The 16917-nt window shown below is 41.6% G+C and overlaps 1 protein-coding gene across 1 annotated transcript in view; it reads right to left on the reverse strand.

Moving 5' to 3' along the window:
- The window catches only part of kcnh3 (potassium voltage-gated channel, subfamily H (eag-related), member 3), a 75206-nt gene extending 58633 nt beyond the window's left edge, over positions 1 to 16573 (reverse strand). The window contains exon 1 of the mRNA XM_044017324.1: positions 16194 to 16573. Within this exon, the coding sequence (XP_043873259.1) occupies positions 16194 to 16269 (76 nt within the window). The 5' untranslated portion in view covers positions 16270 to 16573. The remainder of the gene's footprint in view (positions 1 to 16193) is intronic.
- Between the last annotated feature and the right edge of the window lie 344 nt (positions 16574 to 16917).

The following is a 16917-nucleotide window of genomic DNA, read 5'->3' on the forward strand; positions in this document are numbered from 1 at the left end:
ATCAGAGCCACAGAGGCAGCGATTAATCTGCTAATCCATAAACTGATCAACAGGAAATCAACAGTTTGACTTGAACTCTCGTCCTCAGTGAAAACATGGACAAAAAAAAACAGATTTAATCCACTCAACAAAATCTACACCAGCTTCAGTCTGAGATATTTGAACAATATTTATCTTATTAATGAATATTGCTTCATGTAGCTGTTAAACCCACTCACTCTCCTACACCAAATCCCATAGAGAACATCAGTGATTTTAGCTGCTGGTGAGCCGCTGGTCCACTTCTGCCTCATTTGGCTCATTTGTGCCACTCGAGCAGATCCAAACGCTGGATTTCAAACACAGAATTCACAAAATAGCACATTTGAAGTTACTGATGGAGGCAGCAGTGGATCAGCAGCTCCTGAGTCTCTGTGATGTCAAATCACTGGTTTTCTCTATGACGTTTGGTGTCGGAGGGTGACATCAAAGACTTCAGCGGATGTCGATTTCATCAGGTGAGTCAGTGGCTGTAATCTGGCTGTAATCTGGCTGTAATCTGTGTAATAATCTTCAATTTCAACCACAGACAAACGAGACAATAATGGACATAATCACTCGTTCACGGTGTCACACATGAATGGTGTGGTGAATTTGTGCAGCACTATATACATATATATATATATATATATATGTATATATATATATAGAGAGAGAGAGAGAGAGAGCGAGTAAACATGTAGAGTTGTAACGTGTGAACGTGACTGAGTGAGTGTTAAATGCTCCGAGCGATCGATGGAGCGAGAACATTTACTGTAGCACAAAAGAATAACACTAAACCTGCACTGACGCCTGTTTCAGGAATTTTTGGCGGATTTTATGACGATAACATGGATTTATTTATGTGGTAAAGTGATGATTTTCATCTGATAGATTACCAGCTGTGAGTAAATTAAAGTTACAAAGTCATTGAGGAGAAATCTCATTTAAAATTTAAAATAGTAACTCATTAAGTTTGGAAACAACCGTCTCTTTAAATCTGGCTCTAAACGTCACATGTCATCACACCAGGAAGTTCTTCCTCTGGAATCTCCCAGCCGACCATGTGACCAGAGCTTATACTTGGTCCTGACGAGGTAAGAAATACAAGAACACACACACACGCACAGACACACACACACACACGCACAGACACACACACACACACACACACACACACAGGCACACGCACACACGCACACACACACACGCACAGACACACACACACACACACGCACGCACACACACACACACACACACACACACACACACGACAGACACACACACACACACGCACACACACACACAGCACACACACACACACACGCACAGACATCATTTATGAAATGTTCCATGTCAGATGTTTATGATGAAGAACATGAAACAGATTGATTTCCTGTCACTGACTGACTGAGTGAGGACATTTTAATAAACCCACCCAGAAAAAGACACCAATACTCCCTCATTCACTCCCTCACTCCCTCACTCACTCACTCCACATGAGTGTAACAAGCTCAGCTGACGCAGCTAACCCTGTGTTTATGTACAAATGTAAATGTAGCAGCTGTTTGTGTCGTGGTTGTTTCGCTGTCAATCAAAAACTGGCTCCGCCTTCCAGACACTTCCTCCAATCATCAAACAGAAGCCCAGCGTCCGCGCCCCGCCCACTGCTCCACTGACTCCCAGAGAAGCTGAGCTTCCGTGGAAGTGTGATGTCGTACAGAAACAGAGGATCGACGTCCACAACCTCATTAAAGACGCCATAAAGCTGCTGTGCATCAAATCACCTGCTCCCTCTGTTTCCCCGTCTCTCTCTCTGTCTCTCACTGTCTCTCTGTCTCCCGGTGTCCTCGGAGCCCGCTGACATGTCATGTGCATCAGCGCTGGTTGACACATGAACAGCAGCAGTTTTATCACATGTTCTCCGCAGGCGTCTCTGCCGCGGTGGTGATGATGAGGACACTTTGACACAGGTCTAATTCATCTGTCCCACAATTTCTGTCAAAGTGTCCTTTGAAGACTGAGCTGAGGAGACGACAGCGAGAGAAAAGTCCTCTGTTGCTTCTGCTGCACTTTTACTGTCATCGTCCAAAAACTGAGGCAACAGGTGCATTCTGGGTAAAGATGCTGCTGCTGGGTGTCATAAAAACAGTGCGAGTATGAGTTAATATGACAGAGTTAATATGACGGAGTTAATATGACAGAGTTAATATGACGGAGTTAATATGACAGAGTTAATATGATGGAGTTAATATGATGGAGTTAATATGACAGAGTTAATATGACAGAGTTAATATGACAGAGTTAATATGATGGAGTTAATATGACAGAGTTAATATGACGGAGTTAATATGACAGAGTTAATATGACAGAGTTAATATGACGGAGTTAATATGACAGAGTTAATATGACGGAGTTAATAGACATTATGGACAGAGTAATATGATGGAGTTAATATGACAGAGTTAATATGATGAAGTTAATATGATATGACGGAGTTAATATGACAGAGTTAATATGACGGAGTTAACATGACAGAGTGACAGAGCATTATGACGGAGTTAATATGAGGAGATTATGACAGAGTTAATATGACGGAGTTAATATGACAGAGTTAATATGACGGAGTTAATATGACAGAGCACATGACAGAGTTAACATGACGAGTTAATATGACGGAGTTAACATGACAGAGAGTTAATATGAGTTAATGACGGAGTTAACATGACAGAGTAAATATGACGGAGTTTATATGAGGGAGTTAATATGACGGAGTTAACATGACAGAGTTAATATGACGGAGTTAACATGACGGAGTTAACATGACGGAGTTAATATGACGGAGTTAATATGACGGAGTTAATATGACAGAGCACATGACAGAGTTAATATGACGGAGTTAATATGACAGAGTTAATATGACAGAGTTGTTGCCTTTTTTCAGTCTCGTCGTTGTGAACAGTCTCTGCTCTGACAGACGAAAAACGAGGACAAAAAACAAACGAGGGACAAAGAGACAAATGTCCCAGTGAGTGAAGACAAAGAGACAAATGTGAGACATTACATATTAATGAATGCAGATGAAAACAGTAAATATTTCATGTTCTCATCCAGATCCATTCATCATGTCTGTGAACACGTCGTCTGCTCTGCAGCGACTACTAATGTCTGATCATCCATCTCTTCTGTTTTCTACGAAAAGTAACAAGTTCACAGTTCACTCGTTCATGTGCAGAATCTTCAAAGCACATGCGACTTTACATTCATCCTTTCACCACTTTCATTTTAAAATAATTTTCATGTTTTCTATAGGATTAGAAGATTGTAGAATAAATACGATTATTTCGGATTAGATTACATTAGGACAAAATTTGATTAAATTAGGACGGAATTAATATTGGATAAGATTACATAGGATGAGATTAGAATGAGATTATTTCAGAGCAGAACAAATACATTTAGATCAACTTAGATTATTGTATAGATTAGGCTCAAAGATTAGATTAGAAATAAGATTCAATTAGAATATTTTCAAATAAAAAAAACAATATGGGATTAGATTACATTACATTTAGATTAGATTAGACTAGGACGCATTTAGATAAGAAAAGATGTGATTTGAATAGACACATATAATATATACAACTAAATTAGATTAAATTAGGATAAATTAGCACTAGATTGATGAGATTACAATAAACTAGATAGAGATTAGATCAGACTAGGAAAAAATGGATTATATTAGGACACAATTAGATTACACTGGATTTGATGAGAATAGATTGGGATAGATAAGACTAGATTGAATCTGACGACATTACATCAGAACAAAATTAGATTAGATTAGGATAGACTAAGACAAAATATGATTACATTGGACGTAATATTTTGGAACAACTGTTGGATTAGAGTAGATTACATCTGGACAACATTAGATTAGACACGGATAAAATCTGTGAGGGTTTTCACCTTCACACGCAAACTTCTCCCTTTTTGTTTGCGTGTGTGTGTGTGTGTGTGTGTGTGTGTGTGTGTGTGTGTGTGTGTGTGGAGAGCGAGGAGCGAGTAAAGAAGAAGAATCACGGCTAAATTTAAAACATGACGGAGAAAAAAACTCCACACCTTTGACAGGTGTCGTCTAATGAGGAGAAGTCAGCGATGTTCACACACACACACACACACACACACACACACACACACACACACACACACACACACACAGTGACATCTCGGCTAAAGCAACTGCTGAAAACTTCACATAAATTTCTGTTAGAAAACATGAAAACATAACACCTGTAACTTTTAGAACTCCTCTATAAACACAAAGTATGGATTATTTATAACTGATGTTAGAAATAAACATTAACACTTTCTTGTAGATCACTCATTAGAGCTGTTGTGTGAGTACATCGCAATATTTGATTTTTCCAATATTTTTGCAGCATCATGATATTATATTGTGACTTAAATATCATGGAAATATTGCACCGCAACTTAAATATCGTGACAATATCGGATTGTGACTTAAATATCATGGAAATATCATATCATGCTAATATCATATTGTGACTTAAATATCGTGCTAATATCATATTGTGACTTAAATATCGTACTAATATCGTGACATAAATATTGGCCTAATATCTTATCGTGACTTAAATATCATGCTAATATCATATTGTGACTTAAATATCGTGCTAATATCGTATTGCGATAATATCATATTGTGACTGAGATATTGTGACAATAAACACGTTAAAAAATATACACAATTTGTCGTAATACATTAACGGACTTGCTTTTTGTCCCCCCAAGGAAGACAAGTCCCCATAATGTGACTGTGTAAACACACACCTGCGCGGGATTCACACATTCATCCAATTATCTCGACAGTGAAGAGCTGCAGAGTCAGAGTCACTGTCTCATTTCTCTAAAGCTGACGGTGCAGGATGAGACGGAAATGAGAAGAAGGATAAAATAAATACCTGCTTATGTTAATACACACACACACACGCGCACACACACACGCACACACGCACACGCGTGTGATTTTCTCTTTGGATAAAAGCTTGAGTGTTTGTTTTTTTTTTAAACCACACAGTGATGAAAAACATCCTGTCATCCATCTTTAATAGAGACTAAATGTGTTTTTGGTGAAGTGAGCTGTGCGTCCGTCCGTCTGTCAGAGCTTTAACAACAACTCACAGCTCAAAGATTGAAGATTAAAGGGACACTTTAGCGTTTTCTGAAGTGTGGTCTGATGTACCTAATGAAATCTACATCATCTTCTTAAGTCTGCAAATATCCTAAGAACCACTTTATCTCACCATGAGTCGGGGTTTTCTTACTGGAAACTGAAGTTTGTAAAGCACTCACTCTCCCACACCAAAGCCCACAGAGAGAATCAGTGATTTTAACATCACACACACACACACACAGGAGCTGCTGGTCCTCTGCTGCCTCGTGTGGTCACTCTGTGTCACTGAGGTCAATCTGAATGAAGAACTTTAAATGCTGAATTGACAGCATTAGTGATGGAGGCAGCGGTGGATCAACGGCTCCTGTGTGTGTGTGTGTGTGATGTTAAAATCACTGATTTTCTCTGTGGGCTTTGGTGTGGGAGAGTGAGTGCTTTACTAACTTCAGTTTCCTGTTGGAAAAAGTCTATTTCACGATGAGATACAGAGGAAAAGTTGTGTTTTTTTGCTATTGTAGACGTAGATTTGTGGCTAAAATCCGTTTTTCCATGTTTTTCACTCATGAATACTAAAAACACACATTTACATGGAGTTTTGTGTTCATATCGAGGCCTTTTCCTCACAGTTTCCTTCTGTATCAGTGTTCACATGTGGGAGGAGCCGCCAGAATAACAACAACCCACAAATGAACAAAATATTTGACCAGAGCAACATATTTTATATTATACTGATCTCCACCTTAATCCCTTCCCACACACACACACACAGACAACATGTCGTTGTTGCTTCTGCAAATAGTGGCTGATAATTGGACACTGTGGAAACACGAGCTGCAAAACCACAGAGACCAGAGATGAGACTCATAGACACAACACACACACACACACACACACAGTGTGTGTGTGTGTGTGTGTGTGTGTGGTAACAGGTGCATCATCCAGCTGCCACTCCCACAGAAAACACCACACCAACGCTTCTTTTCTTTATTGGCCTTTTGATATTGAAAAAAAAAAACAGTCCAGTCACCGTCTCCGTCTCCAAAGTCAATATTTGCTTGAATTAAACAAAAGCAGGAAAAGACGGTGAAACTGTGAGGAGTCGAGGAGCAAATGATGCAGGAAAACATTAAATCATTCAAACCTTTCACACTCGTCCAGCAGCAGGACAGACGCAAGCGGACGCGGACGGACACTCACTGCCGACTCATGTTTAGGTCACTTAAAACGTGTTTGTGTGATTTTTCATCTTCTTAAATGTGAATATTTTCTGCTTTCTTTTGCTCAATAAAAACAAAGAAATCTTTCAAAACTTGTGGACAAAAACAAGACATTTAAGGACTAGAAGAAGATAATTTAGGGACCAAAAACAACTGATCAGTTTTGACAATAATCAATAGTTGCATGTATTTGTAAAAACATTGACCATTTGTCCTTTTAATGTCGTAAAAACAAAGTTTTCTTAGGTTATTATCGACCTCATCCCCCTTAAAAATGCAGGGAATTACATGGAAAATGTAAATATTCACTGTTACTATTTGAATGTTAATCAGTGGAATTGTTTCTATCATAATCATAAACTCTTATTTCCTGGTTCCAGGTTTGACAAACACTGATCAACATTTTCTGGACCAAACATCGAATCAATGAATCATTGATTCATCTGACCAAAAAACTGGTCGGATGAATCAATGATGAAAATAATCCCTGAGCAGTAGAGCAGCAGCTCCTGTGTGTGTGTGTGTGTGTGTGTGTGAGATGTTAAGTAAAGTGACACTAAATGAGTTTTTCCAGCAGGAAAATCACGTGTAAAATGTCACAGACTTGAGACGATGAAAACTGTATGACATGAGTTCATTTCTTCATTATTTATGGATCATCTTGATTCTGGAGATTTAATGGCAGCGCGACGTTGATCGACTTTGGCTCAGATCAGACCTCAGATCTGAAGGCAGTGATTTATTTGGCGTCTGAACACTTGATTAATGACGCGTGTCGTAAATAAGATGTCAATGTTCTCGCTCTAATGAGGTGCACAGATGGAGAGCGACGGAGCGCCGGAACTCCCGGACCTCGGTTCTGATCCTCAGTGTGTCCACATGTGCTCCAGCTGCTGATTAAAGCTGCAGTGTGTGATATTTATTACAGTGAATGAAGACACAGTCCTGGTAGAAAAGAGGAAATATATGTGGACACACGAGACGTCCATTTGTCTTTATGACGAAAAAGTCAGTGCCCTTCAAAATAAACTTCCTGGTATGTTTAAACTTGACCTTCTGGACTCAACAGAACTGCTCACAAAGTCTTTTTAAAAACTCCTGTTCAGGTCAGATTTGATCTAAGGCTGCAAATATTATAAATAAATTATAAATTATAAATCTCATCTGCTGTTCATCTCCTCGATGAGTTGTTTGGTCCGAAAATATTGATCCGTTTTTGTCAAACCTGGAAATATCGATGTTCTCAAACGTCTTGTTTTTGTCCATAAACAGAAATTGATTTCTTTTGTTAAAATATTCACATGTGAGAAGCTGGGACTAGAAACTTTGCTTTTACTTTGAAACTCTGCTTTTACTTTGAAACGCGTATGAGACGTGACAACAGAAGAAAGATCGTCGTGAGACGTCTAATCACACTGTTCAGTATCTTTCAGAGCAGAAAGTGACAGAGTTAATCTGTTAATCTGTTAATCTGTGTCACACTCACTGTGTGAAAACTACAGGGAAAAGTCGGAGAGGATCAGTCACTTCATCAGGAAGCTCATCCTCAATTCTCTTCCCCTCAGAGAGAGAGAGCGCGCCCTAGTGGCAGGAATGACCCTGAACACAACGCTAACATTTAAATCTCATGTTTTCTCTCAAACTGAGCTTTTAATCTTCAGTTTTTTTTCCTGTGTTTACTTACTTTTTAAAATCCACTCAGCTCATGTTTGGAGGATTATTATTATTATTATTATTGTTATTATTATTATTATTATTATTATTATTATTATTATTATTTATGATCATTAAAGGAGAAACAGGCGGTGATTTGTGTGTGTTTGTTGTTTTCAGAGCCTCGGTCACTGAGCATCATTTTGATTCGATTTCTGTTGCATTTATTCATCCATGAGTGTTTTTCCAGAGCGATGAACTCATAATGGAGCAGGTTTTAGGAAACATTAAGACGACCGAGCTCTGTCCGAGCTTTAATGAAGCCAGAGCACAAACTCATCTGCTCTGACTCCATCGCTGTCGTTTACCGTCATTAACGACCCTCGGCCTTCGCTCCTCATCTCCTCTTCAGCTCGCTGTGACATCATCGTTAAAACCACCTGCGTCTATTTCCGTCCTCTCTCACTTCCTGTGTCTCCTGACAGCTCGTGGTGAAGTCTCCGCCTCTCTGTGACGGAGGAAAACGCTGACGCTAAAGATTTATTCTGGTGACGAGACAAAAATTCCACACCTGACATTTTCGACAGCACTTTTCCTCGGGCTCTTTTGAAAACCTGCTGCCCAGACTGGATCTGGATCTGGATCCGTCACCCTGCTGTCATCTGTGATGCTAACCTGGCAACTTTGTCGCTAGATTTAGTGACTTTTCAGGACACGAAGCAACGAGCAAAAAAACACTAACTGTAACTCAGAGGCACAAGGAAATGTTTAGAGTTTTTCCCGATGGAAAGACTGAGAGACAAATGACACGACACAACACAACATGATACAACACGACACAACACAACATGATACAACACGACACAGCGCGACATGATACGATACGATACTATACTATACGATACGATGCGATACAATATGATACGAGAGTCCTTTATTACTCCTGCAGGGAGGAAATTTACATCGTCACAGCAGCAAAGACAGAAAAGATAAAGATAATAAATAATAAGCATGCATTTCCATGATGACAGGTGAATGAATGATGAGGACAGGTGAATGAATTAAGGTCCCTGAGAAAGTTAAAGCATCTGTGACCTTTGACCAACGTTGACTGACACATTATGTATTTACATATTTTATTTTGTCAGCACTTTCATTTGTAAACGTTTGTATTTAAGTAAAAACAAATCCAGGTTTGAGTTCCCTTGTCCTTTTTTTGCTTCAAACATCAAAGACAATAAACGACAACGGACCTAAAGAGCCGCTGCACCGCTCTCAAAAACATCAAAGACAATAAACGACAACAGACCTAAAGAGTCACAGCGCCGCTCTCAAAAACATCAAAGACAATAAACAACAACGACCTAAAGAGTCACAGCCGCCTCAAAAACATCAAAGACAATGAACCACAACGGACCTAAGAGCCAAGGCGCTCTCAAAACATCAAAGACAATAAGAGACAACGGACCTAAAGAGCCTCTGCATCTCAAAAACATCACAGACAATAAACGACAACGACCTAAAGAGCCACGGCGCCAGCCTCAAAACATCAAAGTCAATAAACAACAATGGACCTAAAGAGCCACGGTGCCGCCTCAAAACATCAAAGTCAATAAACAAGAACGGACCTAAAGAGGCGGCGCCTCAAAAACATCAAAGACAACAGACCTAAAGAGCCACGGCCGCCAAAACATCAAAGACAATAAATAATAACAGACCAACAGACCTAAAGAGCCACGGCGCCGCTCTCAAAAACATCACAGACAATAAATGACAACAGACCTAAAGAGCCCCGGCGCCGCTCTCAAAAACATTTCTGGCGGACGAGAAGTTCTGCTTTCATAACAGTTCAATAACAGACTCCTCCTGGGCTTCCGTAGTTCATAGGAAGTTCACAATTTCCACATAACGAGCAGAAGTGAAGAGTCTGTACCAAGACGCATGAAAATGTAACTTTTTTAACATTTGTATGAAGTGTTTAGTAAGAAAAAAATCTATGTAAACCACAAATGTGTCTGTTTTGCTAAACATTGTTCATTCATAGATGTGAAAACACAAGTTTATTATTTTGTAAATGACTTTAAATGTGGCACTAACACAGGATTATCTTATCTTATCTTCAGATTTGACTCAATTGATTAGCGGTCTGTCGTCCGTCCAGTGTCTGTTTAAACGACTGCGTCGCATGATAACTATCAGCTGACTGACAGAGAGAGAGAGAGAAGATGCTGACGGAGCCTGTGGCTTTATTATCAGGCCCATCATCATCATCAGAGGAGGAGGAGGACGAGGAGGAGGAGGAGTCAGGAGGGAGTTAGATCACCGAACACCACAGGAGGGAAGAAAAAATACACACCTGAGACACGACAACGCTCCACCGATTAATCTGTGCTGTCAAACACACACACACACACACAAGCACTGATGCACAAGGATACACAAACACAGGGTATGGAAAATATGAAGAGGTGACAGACTTTAACCCAGAGACACACACACACACACACACACACAGGGGAGAGGGTGGGAGGTAAATGATGACAGGCTGAAGGATGGAGCAGAGAGTGGTGTGTGTCTCCTGTTCCTCTGAGACAGAGCAGTGAAGTCTTTAAGAGACAGAAGAACACTTGTAAATGTATCTGAGCCACTTTTCTCCTGATAACTCCAACTTATTACCTCAAACTTGACTTTAGTCACATCAGGGAGGGAAGAGTGTGGCGATGGAGAGGCTGTGTTTGTGGTTTAACAGGAACTTTGTTTGTTACCTGCCTCACATCAAAGACCAGAGAGAAAACCAGTGATTTTAACATCACACACACACACACACAGGAGCTGCTGGTCTGCTGCTGCCTCGTGTGGTCACTGTGTGTCACTGAGGTCAATATGAAAATAAGACATTTGAACTTAGTGATGAGGCAGCAGTGGATCAGCAACTCCTGTGTGTGTGTGTGTGTGTGTGTGTGTGTGTGATGTTAAAATCACTGGTTTTCTCTAAGATCAGAGGGTCGGTTTAAGAGTATATTTGCACTTTACACGTCCTTAAAAACGTTAAAAGTACATTAAATGTTTGTCAAACTGTTTTTCAAACATAAACAACAATAATAAAGAAATGTATCACAGGAGCATTCAGCTGAATGTGAGGCGTGACAGAGAGGAAAGGAAGCTCCACACGTGTCCTTGTTAGGAAGCAGGACTCAAGCTGTAACCTGATTACAGTCCAGCCAAGACCCACTCAATTAATACAATATGATGATACTGCTGCTGCTAATGATGATACTGCTGCTGATGATGATATTGATGATACTACTGCTGCTGCTGCTGATACTGATGATACTACTGCTGCTGATGATGATACTGCTGCTGCTGATGATACTGCTGATGATGATACTGATGATACTACTGCTGCTGATACTGATGATACTACTGCTGCTGCTGATGATACTGCTGCTGATGATGATGATACTGCTGCTGCTGATGATACTGCTGATGATGATGATGATACTACTGTTGCTGCTGCTGATACTGATGTTACTGCTGATGATGATGATACTGCTGCTGATGAAGATGATATACTACTGCTGCTGCTGCTGATACTGATGATGATGATACCATTGCTGCTTCTGATACTGATGATGATGATACTATACTGATGCTGCTGCTACTGCTGCTGCTGATACTACTGCTGATGATACTGCTGCAGCTACTGATACTGATGATGATACTACTACCGCTGTTACTGCTGATACTGATGATGATACTACTGCTGCTGATGATGATGATGATTACTGCTGTTACTGATGATACTACTGCTGATGATGATAATATACTGCTGATGATGATGATAATAATACTACTGCTGCTGATATGATGCTATGCTGATGATGATATGCTGCTGATACTGATGATACTACTGCTGCTGATGATACTGCTGCTGATGATACTGCTGCTGCTGATGATGATACTACTGCTGCTGCTGCTGATACTGATGCTGCTGCTGATGATGATACTGCTGCTGATGAAGATGATACTGCGCTGCTGATACCGATGATGATGATACTCTGCTGCCGCTGATGATGATGATACTACTGCTGCTGCTGATACTGATGATGATGATACTCTGCTGTTGATTGCCGCTGCTGCTGCTGATACTGCTGCTGATACTGCTGCTGATGATACGTTGCAGCTACTGATACTGATGATGATACTGCTGCTGCTGCTACCGCTGATGATGATGATGATACTACTGCTGCTGATGATGATGATGATACTGTTGCTGTTACTGATGATACTACTGCTGCTGATGATGATAATACTACTGCTGATGATGATGATATAATACTACTGCTGATGATGTTATGTTGTTGCTGATTGATGATGATGATGATGATGATGCTGCTGATGATGCTGCCGCTGATGATGATGATGCTGCAGCGATGATGATACCTGCTGATGATGATGATGAGATACGATGATGCTGCTGAATGATGATGCTATACTGATGATGATGCTACTGATACTGATGATGATGATACTACTGCTGCTGCTGATACTGATGATGATACTACTACTGCTGCTGCTGATGATGATGATGTTACCTGATACTGATGATGATCCTACTGCTGCTGCTGATGATACTGCTGCTGCTGCTGATACTGATGATGATACTGCTGCTGCTGCTGATGATGTTGATGATGCTACTGCTGCTGCTGCTGCTGATGATGACGATACAGGGCGGCTCAGTGGCCGATGAAGTGAGCATTGATTGAAGTATTATGCAAAAGAATTGTCGTAATTTTGTTTTCAATATCAACAAATTCAAAATAATGGTTTTAATGAAGACGCCGCGCGAGTTCACTGATTACACAAAATGAAAAGAACTAAACAACAATCAGGGATGACAAGAATCGTATTTACGTGTGTGTGTGTGTGTGTGTGTGTGTGTATGTGTGTGTGTGTGTGTGTGGCTCCTCAGAGACATGTTGGCTTCAGTATTTGTCATGAGAAAAAGTCTATAAATACTAACTTGTATGATTCAGAGGCTGTGATGTATAACTGCAGCACTTCAGGTCCATATTTAGAGGTGTGTGTGTGTGTGTGTGTGTGTGTGTTGTCCAAGGTTATTACAGTTAACGAAAAACGAAATAACGAAAACTAAAATTGAAAAAAACATTTTTGTTATAAATGAAAAAGAAATAAAAACTAGAGTAAAAAAAAGCATAACTAACTGAAACTGAGCTAAACTGTAAATTGTAAAAAAGTGTATTTATTTTGAAAGGTCCTATTAGAGACATAATATTTATTATTATCACCTTTGTGAATCTTGCACCTGGAAAATACTCACATTAAGCATTTACAAAAAATAAAAACTAATAATAACCAATCACAATTAACTCATTTAAAAGAAATTATGAAATCAAATCATTTCCAATAGATGTTTTGTAAATAATTTATTTTAAATGAAATTTTATTTAAAACACATACAAATGCAAATCTGTTTCAGGGGCCCCAAAACATGCGACATGGATCTGATGCGGTCCTTGAAGCAGATCTGGTGTTTTCTTGCAGCTCTGAACGTTTTCCACGTTCATTAAAATCAGCCGAGACGAAGACGAGTAAAACAAACGCAGTGAGACGAAGGGGCGGAGTTTCAGAGTAAGATGGACGGTTATCGTGTTACCCACAAGAAGACACATTTGTGTGTGTGTGTGTGTGTGTGATAGGATTCACTGAAACACAAAGCATCACACACACACACACACAAATTCTCACACAGCAGTCTTACTGAGGACACTCCCGAGATCAGTTGTGAGGACCACGGTCCCAAACTGTCCTCCCTCCCAGTGGTCTACACGATTGTTCGTCCTCACAATGACGCAGATCTGCGAGCACTGCAGGGTTGCAGGGTTAAGACCTGGTTCTAGGGTTAAGGGTTATAATTCGGTTTATGTCGAGTACCACGTGAGAAATGTCAGCGTGAGCTGAGGCTGAGCCTCGTGTCTGAGGCACAGGTTAAGTTCAGGACTGAGATTTGTGTCGCTGTGAGGGTCACGGGTTAAGGGTCTACAGGGAATGCATGATGTATGTGATGTGTCCTCCACACGCTGGTTTGCACAGATAAGGCCTTTACCTTAGCAAAGGCCTTATCTTTTACCTTAGCAGTAGCCTGTCAATGATCAAGTTATTGGACCATTAATGGTCCTCACACACACACACACACACACACACAGAATAAGTGTTTGATTAATGACTAAAGTGTCATTATTTAAAACAGAAACCCTGTTTTTCGCCAACCTGCTCCGACGTTCCATTTATATTCAGACATCAGAAATCAGCCCCTCCCCCTCCTCCTCAGCACTACACACACACACACAGTCCCACCCCCACTGCCCCCCCGCCGCCCCGCCCCCTCCACTGACAGGCAGAAAGGCCACAATGAATTCTTGACATGCAGCGCGAGTTAATTACAATGACTGCACATGTTCTGTGGGAGAGAGACGTGTAATTATCAGCACCTCCAAACACATGAAGGCTTCACACGGCCACGCTTCCACTGCAGCCGCCACACAGACCACGACAAACCATGTCAGCATACAGTCCTGGTGATTTATTTTGAAGAGCCACAAGGGGGCGCAGATACGAGAAGAGAGGCGAAAGATGGAGAGGATACAAGACGATAAGGGAACAGAGCAGATGAGAAGACGTGGTTTTATTAACTCACTTCTTACATTGTCTTACACCAGAACCAGCACTGACTCAACAACACCAGAACCAGAACCCTGGTCCTGCTTTCTTCACATCAGCCAAACATTAATTAACAGATACGAGAAGATTCTAGAAGGAAAAACCCAGAGTGAAATCAGAGTGAAATCAGTCTCACTCTTTCTCAACATCAACCTCTCTCTGTCTGTCTGTCTGTCTGTCTGTCTCTCTCTCTCTCTCTCTCTCTCTCTCTCACACGCTCCCTGTCACTGTCTCTCGCCCACTCTCTCACTCAGCAGGAGACCAAACACACGAGCTGCTCATCGCATCTGTTCACACGACTCCCTCGCCAAAAAGAGAGAGAATAAAAAAGAGAGAGAAATTGTTTCTATACACACATATATGTGTGTGTGTGAGAGACACACGCGCACACACACGCACACGCACGCACGCACACACACACACACACAACAAAAGCAGCAGTCGTGTCATAAAAGTAAGAAAATAAACTTTGAAATTGTTAGAAAACAGCAGACCCACAACCTTCAAGTGGGCGGAGGGCAAAAAAGTCTCCAGTGACCCATCTGCGGGTCCCGACCCGGTAGTTTGGGAACTGCTGCTTTGGGGGAATAGCTAATTAGCGTGATTATAAACGGTATGAAATGGTAAATCGTCAAAGCCGCTTTCACCCATTCATTCATTCACTCCGGCATGTAGACTATAGTAGGATCAAACCCACAACCCTCCACTTGGCAGACGACTCACTCGGCCACTGAGCCACCGTCGCACCAAATAGTTCCAGTTGAAACTTTTGACACACAACTCGGAAATTCCGACTTGTGACAATCATCCCTAGAAGTCGGAACTGGGAGTGACGACGTCACCTCCGACTTCACGACAGTCCAAGAAAAGTGCGAAAAAAGCATGGACGCAAAACTTGTCCTGGGCGTGCCATTCGCTCGCAATACGGGACGATAACAAACCTCGGCAACAACAGCGACTATGTACGAAAACACCGGAAGACAAAAGTTCGCACCCAACCACAGAAATTCCAAGTTCCAACTACAAATGGAACGCACCAAAAACAGTGTGGCCCAATCAGCATCTAGTGGGCGTGTCTGTTTTGCAATAGGGAAGACTGTGAATCAGAGTTTCACGCCACCTAGTGAGCATCTCTGGCGTTACACCTGTCGATGTAAACACACAAATGTGCGTTTTCTTTTTACACAAAAATGTGAATGAGTGAATGTGAGAACATGATGCTCTCTGAGTGTTAACCGAGTCATTCATGGTCGATTAATCACTCCAGCACTCACTGCTTTCATGTATGAAAACAGTAACAGTGGAGCATCATAAGTTGAGAGTGCAGAGAGAATGAAGTTGGCACGAGCTCGAGCACAGTAACTCACGGGTTCCATCGAAGCGCGTGGCGATGGTGTCCAGGAAGGTGTTCTGCGGGGCCAGCAGCCCCCTCATCACCGGCATCCTGCTCCGCGTGGACTGGCTCCTGCGCGCGCGGCGGCCCCCGGGGCCCCCGGCGCCGCTGCCGGACTCGTGCGGCTGAGAGCCGAAGCTCGGCAGGAAGCGGGAGGTTCCCGGTGCGCATCCCAGCCCCTGCAGGAGCGCACCGATCCGAGAGACGCGCGGCGGCTCCAGCTTGGCACCGCGGGGGCTGTGACCATAATCGAGTCAGCGGAGAGCGCGACGGTTCACCGTGGGATGCACATGGCGCGTGCACCTTCCACCGGAGGAGGAGGTTAATAACAATAATAACAATAAAAACTGCGGTGTGTGTGTGTGCGCGCGCGCTGCGTGGAGAGAGAGGAGAAGATGATGGAGAGAGTTTTGGTGCTGATGGTGCGCGAGGAAATCTTATATCACAAGCTCCTCCTCACTCTCTCTCTCTCTCTCTCTCTCTCTCTCTCTCTCTCTCCCTCTCACACACACACACACACACACATCTCTCTCACTCATTCTCTCTCTCGCACACACACACACACACATTCCCTCTCTCTCTTAAAAATAATTCAAACCAGTTTCTGTGATTTTTCAGCTTTAAAATAAATTTGAAAAATGAAAAATTGGAACAGTTTCTTGTTTGTTTTCTCCATAAAACAAAGAAATAATTCAAAC

The sequence above is a fragment of the Solea senegalensis genome, unplaced genomic scaffold (genome assembly GCF_019176455.1).
Source record: "Solea senegalensis isolate Sse05_10M unplaced genomic scaffold, IFAPA_SoseM_1 scf7180000015295, whole genome shotgun sequence".
Classification (NCBI taxonomy): Eukaryota; Metazoa; Chordata; class Actinopteri; order Pleuronectiformes; family Soleidae; genus Solea; species Solea senegalensis.